Here is a 15,279-nt window from a genome sequence, read left to right as displayed (position 1 = left end):
GTAATTAAAATTATACTATTAATGCAATGGATAATGTTGTTGCTTGTTTACTACTTTACATTGTTGTGATACATTACATGACGTCCTCCGCCCCAGAACGTTTCCGTCGTTCTCGGTTTTGGGGTGTGACAAAATTGGTTGTGATTTTAGAGATGTTACATGTGTTTCCTTGGGTCTTCGATTTAGGTGAGTTTCCTCACTATACTATGTGTTACCTTATATATTCTTGTATGTTAGGATATAGGACTAGCAGTATGTTGGTTTGAGTACCAAGGGTCGGTGATCGTCTTGTTGAGTGCCCTAGGGGTTGCATGTAGTCATGTAGGGTAACTTGAGAACTCTTGATCTAGGCTTTCTTGCCTATTCTTTGTTTAATTGTAGCTCTAGATTGGGATCATTGGTTCGACGGTCTATCTAACCTCTGGTTGTATATAGTTATGCATTCATTAGTGATCTATCAGTGGTGATGTAGAGTATTGTATGATATATGTATGCGATAGAGGGTTCAGTCTAGTGTTGATAGTTGCATGTGCTTATGTGTTTAGATGATTGTTTGTTTGATCTATATGTTTACATATTGGGTGATGGGTTGAGTCGGTCCTGCTTTATATACTGTAGGACAATATACATAGGTGGGCCAACAATTTGTTGTAGGTTAGGTGTGGATCAACCGTATGCTAAGAGAGAGCGCTCTAGGTGTACCATAGGCCTTGCGAGACAGTCCAGTCAGATTATTGGCTCAGGAGAGCGGTCCATGCATGTTGTAGGCCTTACAATGGGGCCAGGCAGATTGAAGGCTCATGTGTATATGTATTGTATGTTTTTTGTAATGTGTGGTATTTTTTCGAAACTTACTAAGCTTTGACTTATAGTTTTGGATTAAATGTTTCTTAAGTACCATTGGTGATCGTGGGAAGGCAAATGCATGACTGTACACACTCATCAACAACAATGGAGATTCCATTTTTATTTGTATTACTCTGATTTTCAAACAATCGTATTTCAAAACAAATGGGTTTTCTTAACTTCCGTTTTATGTAAATGGTTATTTTACCTTATTTAAAAATGAAAATTTTACTTGTGAAAATGGGACATTACATAATTAATTAAAGAAAAATCATATCAAATAGAGGTCCAAAGTTGGAACCAGCGGTTGAGTTCTCAAACGAGTCACCTAGTGAGTTGACTAGCGCTTGGCCAACCACCATGTATATATGTGGGACACAAGGGTACATGAAAATAGTCTTAGGATATAATTTCTGGGCACACTATGACTTGTCTCTTAATCTACATGTGTATATGTTGCATGCACCGAACAAAGATCATTTGACTCTCAAAAATTTAGTTTTTTACCCATGTTTTAACATTTTTTTACCCAAAAATTCTCTTTAGACTTGTGTACGTGTGTTCTTGGTGTATTTTTAAGCAATAATTCAAGAGTAAATCAATAGGCTTTTATCATCCTCACTATGAAATTCAAAGTATGATACTATATTCTTTCACTTGTATGAATTTAATTAAAGTATTATGGATTCTATTAAGAACCTTAATTTCTTGGCATAAGTCAAATGATGAAATTGACCATGGGCAATCACTTTTTTTTCATGTATTAACATATCACTAAGTGAATTACTGATTAATTGGAAGGATAATATGAGTTTAAAAGTGGTACGGATATTTGATACATAACTTGAAAAGTATAGATTCAATAAATTGGTAATACGGAATTTTGAAGCATGTTTATACAATTATTAGTATGTCATTAGTAGATATTAGCAAGTTAATGATGTATTATCATGAGTATGAATTTGGTATTATTATTAAAACATAACATTAAGAGTTAAAATCCATATAATATAAAATGGTAAATAAAGTGATATGACAACACACCAGTGGTAATTTGGCACTATGAGTTATTGAACTTGGCACTATGAGTTATTGAACTTATTTTCAAAGTATACAATTAATGCATTATATATAAATAGAATATACCCTATACATGAATAGAATACTAAAATGGATGGATTGGTCAATTTCATAAATGGATGGAATGGTCAATTCTATAGGAATTGAAGTTCAAAATCAAAGAAACAATATATTCATCAAAGGGGAAAAATGGTTAGTCTATCTTACTACCAATTTGAATGCATGTGGAATTTCCCAAGTGGTACATGAAAATTATATGAATTTACACTCAAACTAATGTTAATTTTTTTTTGAAATGTTACAAATTCTTCTGAAATGCTAAATGCTTTATCCTGGTTTGCTAATTGTTATGAGTTTTGTAAATTATATGAATTTACATTCAACCTAATGTATTTTCAATTAGCATGAGCACATGTATGAATGGATTAAATAAAATAAAAATGGTGTTCATGCATACACCTTGTTGAATAGTAAGTTGTGATAGGTAACGCTAATTGATTGTCCGGACCAAGAGAGTCCCACCAAGAGACCTAAAAAACTCTAACAGGGTGGTACTTCCCCTTCATGACGTAGATATCTTAATGTAATGAGAGCAAGGACATGTTGATTTGTTTGTCTAGTTTTGGCCTAGACTTGGGGTGGGGTATCACTAAAAGTGATCCTGCCCTAAGTATAAAAATCACGGATCGATGATTAGCCAATAACATAGTTAGTAACAACAAGCAATGATAATAACTAGTTGTACATCGTGCATTGCATAACTTCAAATATAAGGCAAAGAACTTTGTGAAAGCTTTTGAATCGAAATCCATGTAAATCAGGAGATGTTTCCGTTTTACGTATGTTTGTTTAATGTCATGTATTTCAAGTTGTAGCTCTAAGGTTTAATTTTCGAATAACGAAGGCATGAAGTGATTGGAATGATTGTTGGAATGGAACGTTTATAGACTCTTGTATATGATGTTTTGTAAATCTTAAGTTGTTTGCTATAGTTTTTGTCTGGTATCAATTACATAACACCCACTTGTGAATTTTTGAACAATGTGTTTTTGGACTACTTCTACAACCATGACTTACTATAATGAAATGTGTTAAACCATAACATTTAAAACTTTGAAAGAAATGTGCTATTAGTTAACAAAAACTTATCTAACTCAAAAAAAAATCCATACTTGTTTACCAACCATACGCGGAGCATATTATTCCTAATTTATGGTACATAAAACACATCATTTAGTATCACAAGTTCTAGAAAATTATTTCTGCCTCGAAACTTGGACAAAAATCAATTATGCACAACACAACTGCACAAAAAAGTCATAAAAAATGTGCAAGCAACTTTTAAAATAATGAACAAAAAATTTTATAAAAAAAACCATACAATTTTGAAGCGTATTTCGTAATTAGAAACCGTTTTTAAACAAAACCGCTCAATAATGTTGTTTTTCAACAAAATATAATAAATATGTTTTTTTAGAAAACTAAAGTTGTTTTCTTCTAAATTAAAGTTATTTTTCCAGAAAACGAGTTAAGCTTATAAACCTTTTTATCAAATTTGTCAAACTATTTTATTTTAAAGCAGTGACGAATCTAGGATTAAAATTCTCAGGTGTCCCAACCCAAATAGAGTACACAAAAAACGAGTTAAAATTTAATTTTTATTAAGTCGAACTTTCAATAATACAATCTAAACCAAAATACTATTAAATTTAATACCAAAGATCCACTGCAGCTCTAAAAATACTAGTTAATATCTTAAAATTGCTCACGACAAGGTTTCATATTTCTAAAATAATCTATAATTGCATCGTTGCTAATACTATCTAACACATCTTTTTCAACATATGACACTCGACAATCATTCATAAATTGATCACTCATCTTATTGCGTAAATCGTTCTATATCAACTTCATTGCTGAAAATGCTCGTTCCACGATGGATGTTACAACTGACAAAATCAATGCTAATTTTAGTAGAAGATATATCATTGGATATATTGTATGCTTGTTTGTTTCAACCATCATCTTTGCCAAGTTTCCAATTCCTTTTAAGTTATTAAACCTTGGATCTCCACGCACATCTATAATGTAATTTTGCAGGTTTGTTTTAAGTGCTCCAAGCTCATGTTCTGGGAACTCGCTAGGATAAAATTTAGCCATTTTGAGCAATTCTTCCACATTAAATGCTTTAAAAGACTTACTTGGACACAAAGAAGCCATAGAAACAAGTAATGTCGTGTTTACTTCATTAAACCGATTGTTGAGCTCCTGAGATTGCATATCTACGACCGCAACAAATACATCAACCTTGTAGTGGTGCAAGCAGTTAATCTGTGAGTTAAATAGAAAAAAAAAAAAAAAACATGTTAATAGTTAATTAGAAAGTTGTGGAAAATAAGTAATCTTTGCAATTTCTAACCTTTGACTCTTTGCAGCGACTTACTCCATCATAATATGGATCTTCCATATTCAGAATTTCAATATCATGTTTTTTGCAGAACAAAGTAACATCGTTTAAAAATGGTCCCCATCCTTCGTTCTTCATTTCTTTCAGTCTCTCCTTACAAGACCTCACTTGATGCATTGCATTTACAATATCTTGGTCTTTATTTTGTAATGTGGTGTTCAAATCATTTGTGACCCCTAAGATATCAACCATCAAATTTAGGCAAAAAATAAAATCAAAAGTTTGTAACGACTTCAGCAGACGACGAGCTTCTGCTTTATGATCTTGACAATTACTATCTTTCATGATGTATTTTAGTAGTTCACAAATCGAAGAATATATTCTCTTTATATTAGAAAGTGAACCAAAATGAGTACCCCAATAAGTATCACCGGGTCGTTTGATACCAATTTCTTGATTCAAACCTGTACCATTTGAAATGTCACCTGAAATTAACATTAAAAACTTTAGCAATAAAAAAACAATGTAAATTAAAGAAAAACAAAAAGAATAAAAAAAATATAAGAAACCTGCAGCAAGTGCTTCCACCAATTTTGTTGCTTGAGTCTCCTTAACTTGTCTTGGTGTTTATAAGAAGATCCAATCACGTTTAACAAACGAGAAATCAAATCAAAAAATCATTAATGTCAGAATGATTTTTCGCAACAAACACAAGTGCTAATTGTAACTGATGAGCAAAACAGTGAATATAATGTGCCGATTGCACTTCTTTCATAATCAAGGTCTTCAATCCATTAAATGCACATCTCATGTTACTAGCTCCATCATAGCCTTGTCCTCGGATCCTATGTGGACTCAATCCACATCTTGACAAAAATGAATAAATAGTCACCTTAAGTGACAAAGCTGAAGTATCATTTACATGTTTTATACCAACAAATCTTTCTGTAACAACTCCTTGACTGTTTACGAACCTCAAAACCAATGCCATTTGCTCTTTACAAGACACGTCGTGTGACTCGTCTACTAAAATTGCAAAAAAATCATCTCTGACATCTTTTATAATAACTTTAATAGTTTCCTTCGCTGTAGCATGTACTATGTCTTTTTGAATAGAACTACTTTTCGTTTGTGAATTTCGTGGAGCATTCTTTAAAGAAACACTTCCCACTTTATCATTTCGATCAACATAAAATTGAAGAAGTTCAAGAAAGTTACATTTGTTACTCGAGTCTTCACTTTCATCGTGACCCCGAAAAGGTAATCCTTGTCGCAATAAAAATCTAACACAATCAATGGAAGCATTTAATCTAATACGATGCTCGTTTTTCATCAATTCGGTTTGCTTATCAAAAGCAGTGGCTATGAACTGTCTTTGATTCATCAAAATTTGACATTTTTGGACTGCCGTATTGTGTGGACTTCCATTATTATCAAGTTCTAGAGATGTTCTCTTGTTCCAAGTCATAAATCCAACTTTTACAAAATGATCTGAATCACCTTGATTTTTTATCTCAGATTTGAACAAATAACAACATAAACAAAATGCAGCTTCTAGTTTTATACTATATTCCAACGAATATTTATAATCATCAAACCAAGAGGGATTAAATCTACAAAGTTTACCTCCAATCCCTCTTTGTTCGAACGAATGTTTTGGAGGTTGATAAAGTCCTTTTTGTAAATACGCTCTTCTAATTACATCTCGTTGATTGGCATGATAAACTTCCATACTTGGTCTTTCTCCTGGATCCGCTGGGAGTGTATTTAAATCAATTTTTACATGCTTTGAGGTAGAGGTGCGTTCATTGGTGTCTTTATGTACTGTTTCATGTTGATCTGATAAAGAACTTGAACTTGGATTATCAATCTTTTTAAAAAACTTTAACATTGTCCCTAAAACAAAAAAAAAATGTTAGTTCATACTCCTTTAACCAAAATAAATAAACTATTTAAAAATAAACATATGATCATTACATTAATTTAAAATTAATGAACTTACACTACATCTAAAATAATCTATATTATAAAGGCTAGTAAATTGTTGGTTAAAATCAATAGTAAAATTAAACTAATAAGAGCAGATTATCAAACTATTAATTACAATCAATGAAAAACTAAATTAATAAAATCAAAACATTTTCAATTTGAAAATACTTATGTACTGCCAAATGAAAGGAGCTATTGACCTATTGTACCTAAGCCTCTATTATTTTCCCTATATGCCATATATGTCATATTTTATTAACTTTATTGAGCAAGGACCATACTTTTTTATATTGAAGACTTTCTCTTCCAACTCCATTAATCAATTTCTCTCTTCCATTTACACGATTAAAAGGATTTCTCTGTTTCTCATACTTTTTTCTTCAATTATATACCACCAATTTATCTAGAGAAAGAAACTAACCTTTTTTTTTTCAGCTTTCAGCTTTGAAGATAAAGACTACAATATAACAATATTGTTGTGGACGTGTGACAATCTAAGGATAGAGATAAGCAAAAAATGAGGCCAAAATAAATAATAAAGTCGGAGAAGAGGGCGGCAGGTGGCAGAATGTAGCAGCGACGATAGGAGCCGGAGTGGAGTCGTGACGGTGATGGTCGCTAGTATGTGAGAATTCGAGAAACCCTAAGATATGTCGAAAATCAGAGGTGAAGTTCTCGGAAATCAGTATTTTGGTAAAAAAAAATTATTAGTTTTAGGTTTTTCCTTATTTTTGTCCTACTTTTTCTCACTTTCTATATTGCAATTTTTAGAATACGTTTGTGTTTTAGAATTATGTATGGATTCTTCTTCTTTTTATTCATATATTTGAGGGTGCCCCCATAAAATCTTCAAGGCTGTCCCAGCTATAAAAAATTATATACTCTCTAAAAAAAAATTCAAAGTAAGGGGTGTCCATGGACACCGTTTGTATTAAGGTAGTGCCGCCCCTGTTTTAAAGATTAATTTTTCATTCACTTTATGCCAGTTTTAGACACATAATTAGAAATGACAATGAGTCGACCTAGGTTGGGATCGGATTCAACCCATTTAACAATTGGGTTAAAAGTTTCAACCCAACCCAAGTTGTTAATTTAAATGGGTTGATATTTTCAAACCAACCCAACTTTTTGGATAAATAGGTTCTCACCGGGTTGACGTGTTTATTTAGTTCTCAACCCAACCTATTAAATAAATTGGTTAAACGTGAGTTAACCCATTTAAAATCAATTAAATAAATTATATAATTAAATATTATACCACTTAAATTATAAAGCGTAAATAAAACTTCATAATTATGACTGAATCACAATCCTAACTCATAAATAAAAATAAATTGTTCAAATAACATTAAAAATGTTTGGTTTCATAATGATTTTGAAGAGTGAACAATATTATCTGCGTTCAAAAAATGATGAAAATTAGGATTGACTTTCATTAAACATAGTTAATAATAATGCAACATTATAATTTACAAATTAATACTTTGATTAATATATGATAATATTTTAATAATTATTAAATTTTATATATATATATATATATATATATATATATATATATATATATATATATATATAATAAAGTTAAAGAGGTTGAAATGTTGAAAATAGATTGATAATTTTTAGCCAATCGAACCTATTTAATGAAATGCGTTAAATGAATTGACCCATTTAAGTTACATGGGTTGAAAATCTCAACCCAACCCACCAATTTTAGATTGGGTTAGGGTTTGATTGATTTTTTTCGGCTCTAACACATAATATACCGCAATGATGATAACATAACACATATTATAATTAATAATCCAGTATCTGAATTTTGTTAAAGGAATTATTATTATTATTATTATTATTATTATTATTATTATTAATTTTTTTTTGAAATTTAGGAAAACCCATTTCTTCGAACAAAACAGCATATAAGGCTAATGCTTTTTAAAATTATCAATTATTAATAAACCTAATAAAACATTTTCTTAAACATAACTTTTTGTATCAAATTTATAATCCATTTTTATTATATCAAATGGTTCTTTTGATTTTAAGTTTTATCATAATGTTCCACTTTCACTTATTAACTAAGCGTATGTGTGTTCCATAGGAAGAAAATTACGTGGTTAAAATAATATTGATTGAATGTTAATATACATAGAAATTTATTTTCACACAAATAATTAACCTATTTTATTATTAATATACAAATATGAATTTGAGAGTTCTTTATAATGTCTATACATTATGTCTTTGTTAAAATGTTTTTTTTTTTTTTTTTTTTTTTTTTTTTTTTTTTTATCATATACTCATCCGTATTTAGAAAAATCATATCATGCTTTTATTAATATAAATAGGAAGGGAAGTTATAAACATACATAGAAAATTATAACAAATAGTTGAAATGATGTATAATAGTATTCAATATATATATATATATATATATATATATATATATATATATATATATATATATATATATATATATATATATATATATATAAACAAATTACTGAAATGATCTCTATAATTTGCAAAAATTTCATGTTTGGTCCATATCATTTTTTTTGCACTAGAACCGTCCCTAAGGTATCATTTTGTTGTGTTTTTCGCCCTTAACAGACGTGAAAACACTATATTACCTTTCGTATTTTCTTTTTAAAATATTGTTATTATTTATTAATTAAAGAAAATAACCTATTCAAACAAATTCTTTAAAGTAAATTACATGCATTGTCCCTCGTGCAAATGCTAAAATGCATGTTCAGTCATTATTTTCAAAAATTAACTCGGACCGTCCCTTGTTAGTTTAAAACTTAAATGCTTCATCACTCTAGGCATTAAAACAATATTCTGCCCTCATTTGTTTGTTATTTCTTAAATATTTATTGATTTTTTTATTATTAAAAGTTATTATTATTTCCTTTGAAAAAAGAAATGGGCCCTAAACCCTCCCTGGAAATCTGGTCTCTAGAAACTGTCGCTCAACAATATCATGTCCGTCTACCAACCACCTCCAGCCTGATGGGTTTTACATGTAATACCGTGGATAAATCCTTAGCACTTAAGGGTACATGCAACCTAATGATCTAAGTTATAACACTATTGAAGTAACATTCTATTGAACAACAAGAACCATATCTATGACATCCCCATTTTCATGGTCAGAAAAAACGGATTTTGTTTATGCTTTATAAAAATCAGAGTACCTCTTTTAATAAAAATGTTGCGGAATTTTTTCCCAGCAAAACATGATAAATACGTTATCAAAGTATTTATGAAGAAATGTATTTTTATTCATTTTAAAACATTTGGGATATCATCATCAATACAGTAACATAAACATAAACAGAACTTCCATTCATTATCACTAGTGATTTATATCTCCTTAATCTCTCAGTGTAATGTGACTTCATATCAACACCTGTGATATAATTAAACTGAGTGGGTCAGGTTGGGAAACCTGGTGAGTACATAGGGTTTTCAACCCATAATAATATAATTATTATGTTTAATCATCAAACAATTAACCCAATTACTCATCCTCGTTATCTTCTTTACTCTTAAGGATCTACCCTAAGAATTAGCTATTCCTCGTTCATTCATTCCTAAGGATCATCCTAAGGAATTGGCACAATATCCATCGTAGTTAGGGTTTACTCAACAGGCACTAAGCCGCATAGTCGCCAGGGTTTAGGCACTAAGTCTCATAGTCGCCAGGGTGTATACAACAGGCACTACGTCGCATAGTCGCCAAGGTTTAGGCACTAAGTCTCATAGTCGTCAGAGTTTATACAACAAGCACTACGTCGCATAGTCGCCAGGGCTTAGGCACTAAGTCTCATAGTCGCCAGGGTCTAGGCACTAAGTCTCATAGTCGCCAATGTTTACTTATATCCCCTTTCATCCCTCCTCATTCATCTACCCATGTTTTGCCCAAAATATTCATAGATATAAAATACATATACAATTTAAATTATTTAAAACATGTATAAAATCGTTCATCCAACATAGATAACAAGTATACAGATAATATGCACACATAGCACGTAATTTATATAAAATACTTCATATCTATGTGTAAGCTGAAAGTAAATATGCACTCATAACACATAATTTATATTAAATACTTCATATCTATGTGTAAGATGAAAGTAACTATGCACTCACTTGATAAGGTGGTGACTTGGCACTCGGAAAATACTTAGTTACTGTTAAAACAATTTCCCTCAGACAAAAACTAACATCATTACCGCTAGAGTTTAGTCTAATGTTTGATGAGACTAATTAATAGTCTATCTTTTATTACTTTTATATAAGCGTTAAACAATACTCTTCACCCACTATGTACAGATAGGGGCTAGACATGGAACTCTGGAGGGTAGAATCATTTTGGCATATATCACTTCTGAATCCAGCAACCCAAGCAGCCCTCCAAACCAGATTCCCTGTACCGTGGGTGGTTAAAAAGATATTATAACGACGCTCATATGACTCATAATAATAGCCCAAATATTTATTATAAGGTCCTAATAATATTACTATATTGAAACATAAGTTATAATAAAGATAGGTTAGGTATAGCTTACTTACATCGGGTTTTTTTCTCAAAACCGGGCTCTGCTGGAGCAGCATTCCCTAGCCGAAATGCTTTTTTCACGGATCTGTTGGGCACTCTGGGGCTTCTGCCTCGTGCTAGAGAGGTTTCCTAGGCTTTTCAGGGGGTTTCGGAGCTAGAGAGAGCTTCTAGAGAGAGGGGGGAGTAATAGGAGGTGTGAGGAATAAAGAGGGCTTCACGTCTTATTTATAGGGGGTGAAGGGTCACTCACGTCGTGAGCCAACTTGGGCTCCAAGTTTGAGCCTGGTGCTGACACGTGACATCACATATAGGGTGGAAATCAGCCGATTTTCAAAAATTCATAACTTTCGTATATGAGCTCCGTTTTCGATGTTATTTATATCCACATATACATAAAAATAACATCTGCACCTTTCATTTTGACTTTGTCGGCTAATTCTCGACCGATCTTAAATTTAACAGTAGGAGGAGATTAGACTGTTAAATGACCACGAAGAATTCGTAACTCCTTCATATAGACTCTGTTTTCTTCATTCTTTTTATCGTTGAGTTCCTATTAATGAGATATTCAAATCTCATTTAGGTCGCGTAGGCCAAAAACCACTCGAACTAAAATTCGAGTTTCAAGGCATGTACTATTGTGTCAAATCTTAGAAAATTCATAACTTCCTCATACAAAGTCAGATTTGGGCGTTCTTTTTTTTTTTTGTATGTTATCAGTTTAATGTATACTACAACTTTTGATCTGTACACTAAGGCTAGAAAGTCCTCTAGCGTAAATTCACTATTTATGTCTCCGGTGCCGTGTCGGTTTTGCCGTAAAACTTCGAAGGGCCATAACTTCTTCGTTATAACTCGGATTTTGGCGTTCTTTATATGTACGAAACCCTTGTTATATATACTACTAGTTGGTTAAGATTATTCCTTCTAAATAATATTCCATCAAAAACTCATTTTTGATGCTCATTGTCTCTAAATTCACTAGCACGGATCTGCAGGCGTTACAATAGCAACCCTATGCTGATTTCAAAAATCATAAACAAGTTAGGGTTTACATACCTTTTAGTTATTATAGTAAATAAGAAATCAAAACTTTCTTGAAACACTCTTGGAAGTAAGCACCGCAAGTGTGGTGCCTCTGATGGTTCACATTTAAACCCTAGCAATCAAGGAGACTTGAAGAAAGAAGAGAGAGAGGAGGTATTTTTGAAATTCAGGCTCTTAAAGTCAGGAATCTAAAAAGCTAAACCCTTACGGGTTTATATAGGCGACTAGGAAGGTATTGGATAAGGAAGTTTCCTAAGATAATCCTTTATCCATTTTCTTCTTCCTTATGGTATCCAAAGCTGCTTAATGCCCAAGAAAAACACTAGAAGACGCTCTAGAATTCATCCCCCACATTGGGAGGTTCTAGAATTGCTCAATTTTCAACTTTTAAACATCATCACCTGTACTTCTTCTACTTTTAATTAATCCGATTAATCCAAAAATTAATTTTAATTAATTTCTGATTAATTCTTAATGAAATAATACTATTTCTAACTAATATATTATTTTCATATTATATTAATAAATCATTTATTGCTATTTATTAATCATATAATAAATCAATAAATCAACCTTTCTCTCTAAAAGTCATCCTATTTTATTACTAGGTTTTAGGGCAACCGAAAATGACTTTTCTAATAATTCAAGTATATAATAATTCAGTTATTGGCTTAGACACCTAATCCAACAGTCTCCCACTTGGATAAGTCTATAACTTCAATTGCTAGTATAACTTCTAAATTATCAACAAAGGGTGCTTCCCAGAGCAACTCTAGTCTCTGATTTGATCACACATAAGCCCTAAGATAAGTGATCAAATATTCTTGCGTTCTACAAGATATCATATGGATGCGAGACATGAATTGAAATCAATCACATTGTCCAAAATTTTGTTTCACAATTTCCTGATTCATAACGACTGAATTTAGACTAGTAATTGAACACATCAATTTAGTCTAGGATGTGCCAAGCACTTCCAAAATCGATATCAAATCATCGAGGGACCCAAAGATATCACTTTTTCCATTAGGGAAAAAGGAACAGATAAATTTCGACTTATATGTTTGTATCGTTTACTCATCAAATCATACATGATACTATGTTTTATAACATCATGTTAGTGATGTATTTAAATAACACCAATGCATGGTCGAATTGTAAATTACAACTCGTTTATATCCATTTCAAGAATACAAGATATTATCATCTTAGAATTACTCGTGATTGAATCCATGACGAATTCTCTGAGCGTCAATTTATCCAATACTTAAAATCATCATTTCTAAGTACTCATGAACATTATAGCAATCTTATGGGAATGTCTAATCCTTATATACAATCTTACAATTCAATTCATGAATGTCTTAATTCATTACTTACTTCCAAAAGTGTGAGAGACTGTGGAGCTTCGAATAATAAAATTATTTAGGAAGTAAAACACGCAAAGTGAAACACAATAATAAACTAATTAACTATGGTATCAAAATTAGTGAAAAGAAATAAATCTGTATTATTTAATAACCATAATAATTACGACTTTATTCATTGTATAATGTTTCGAGTAATCAACTAACCACTTGAATTAAATAACATTAATCATGCCATGTTATGAACATACATACTATGTCTCTCTATAGTCCTTCCTTTGTGAACATATCGACTAGACACTATTCCAATAATACTCATTTCAGAATTCCAAATTCTTCTCATTGTCTAAAATGTATTGGAATTACAAACTTACATGCATTGACCTTCTGTGATGTTGAGGCTTCAAAGTCACAGAGACTGAGCCAACAATATTACATAATATCCTATTTGAACTTTGTTCTTAGAAACACTTCCATGGTAACGAAGTTTCTAATTCAAGGTATACTCCTTGAACACTCCTCTTGCATTAAAGTTTCCAACTAACATGTAGGCATTTCAATTATCTCCTATTATGGAAACATGTCTATAATCCCATTCGACCATCAATTTTGACCAAGAACAATCTCAATCTAAAACATCTCACTATGGTCCATCCATATAAACATCATACTTGTAACTGTCCAGAAGCTACTAGCCTTTTGGTATAACCTTATAATGTTCTTGACAGTTGTTTAATAACTTTAGTCATACTAAATTATACTATTTTTCCTATGAATGCTCAAGGCATTCGAAAAAAAATCAGAATACATGAATATTACATCATATGTAATCGATCCTATATCTGAAGCATATAGGACTCGATTCATTATATCCGATATCTGTTGAATATCTTGCTATAATATTTTTCATATATGGAATTTCCTATGTTGAACCATTTTTCAAATATGTATATGACTAAGTTTTATAATAATATGCAATCTAAACCTTTATATTTGAAAAGAACTATGAGTGTCTTCTCCCTTAAGCGTACTATAGCGAAATAATTCATAAACTTTGCAATTTGAAAATTAGAAATATTGTTCCAAACAAGCAGTATTATCCACATGCAATACTAGCATAAACTACGCTCACACTAACATTTCCATGTACCTAGAAATCAACTGGACTTTTAGAAATCAATACCATTGACTTTCTTACTGAAGTATAAATTTATATTTGATAAGTCTCCAACTAGACTTCTTAAGCACATACACCTTAATTGGATTGCATATGTGTATGCTTAAACCCTTTCAGAACTTATAGATATAGGTCAGGAATAGTTCAAACAATTCGAAATATGAAGAGGGATTCCGTAATCATATTGTGAATTTGAGAATGCAATTAACACAACCAATATCCATACTGATCTTTATCAGACCTTTTAAAATCTACTAGTGAAAGTGTTTCCTCATAATCATTCTCATGAATTAGAGCGAAAACTTTGTCACCTAGTTTTTTGTGGTGTATACGCTCCCATCCATGTCAATCTATCATTTCCAACCTACAATCGTAAGACAAGGTTTAAGGTAAAAAACCAAATCCAAAGCTAGATTTCCTTCATGGACTGAACTTCATTTATTCTAAATTTCTTGCCTTCTAGTAGCACAGGTGCCCACCCGTGCTTCCGTATTGTTGGGCAACTCACCCATATTGATCAATGTATATTTATTGATCAAGGTGCTTTGCTTTTGTAGTTAAATGAAAAACATAGAACTTATAAAAATTGCCAACTCAACTGGATGGTGAAAAGAGTTAAGAACGTCTCAATCAAACATGACTTGTATATTTATTGATCAAGGTGCTTTGCTTTTGTAGTTAAATGAAAAACATAGAACTTATAAAAATTGCCAACTCAACTGGATGGTGAAAAGAGTTAAGAACGTCTCAATCAAACATGACTTGTTATTAACCTCAAGTCGCGTGCTAGTGATAA

General features: G+C 31.4%; 1 protein-coding gene across 1 annotated transcript; it reads right to left on the bottom strand.

The window, feature by feature from the left end:
* Nucleotides 1-3,825: 3,825 nt before the first annotated feature.
* Nucleotides 3,826-6,224, bottom strand: LOC145050541 (uncharacterized). The gene is made up of 5 exons (XM_078998771.1): nucleotides 5,044-6,224; nucleotides 4,903-4,952; nucleotides 4,669-4,818; nucleotides 4,346-4,569; nucleotides 3,826-4,257 (listed from the first exon to the last, which is right to left on the bottom strand). The coding sequence occupies exons 1-5, from the start codon at nucleotides 6,222-6,224 to the stop codon at nucleotides 3,826-3,828; spliced, it is 2,037 nt and encodes a 678-aa protein (XP_078854897.1).
* Between the last annotated feature and the right edge of the window lie 9,055 nt (nucleotides 6,225-15,279).

This window comes from Lactuca serriola, chromosome 5 (assembly GCF_051521515.1).
Source record: "Lactuca serriola cultivar US96UC23 chromosome 5, Lser_US96UC23_V15, whole genome shotgun sequence".
Classification (NCBI taxonomy): Eukaryota; Viridiplantae; Streptophyta; class Magnoliopsida; order Asterales; family Asteraceae; genus Lactuca; species Lactuca serriola.
Note: the sequence above shows the minus strand (reverse complement) of the source record. Positions and strands in the feature narration are given on the sequence as shown.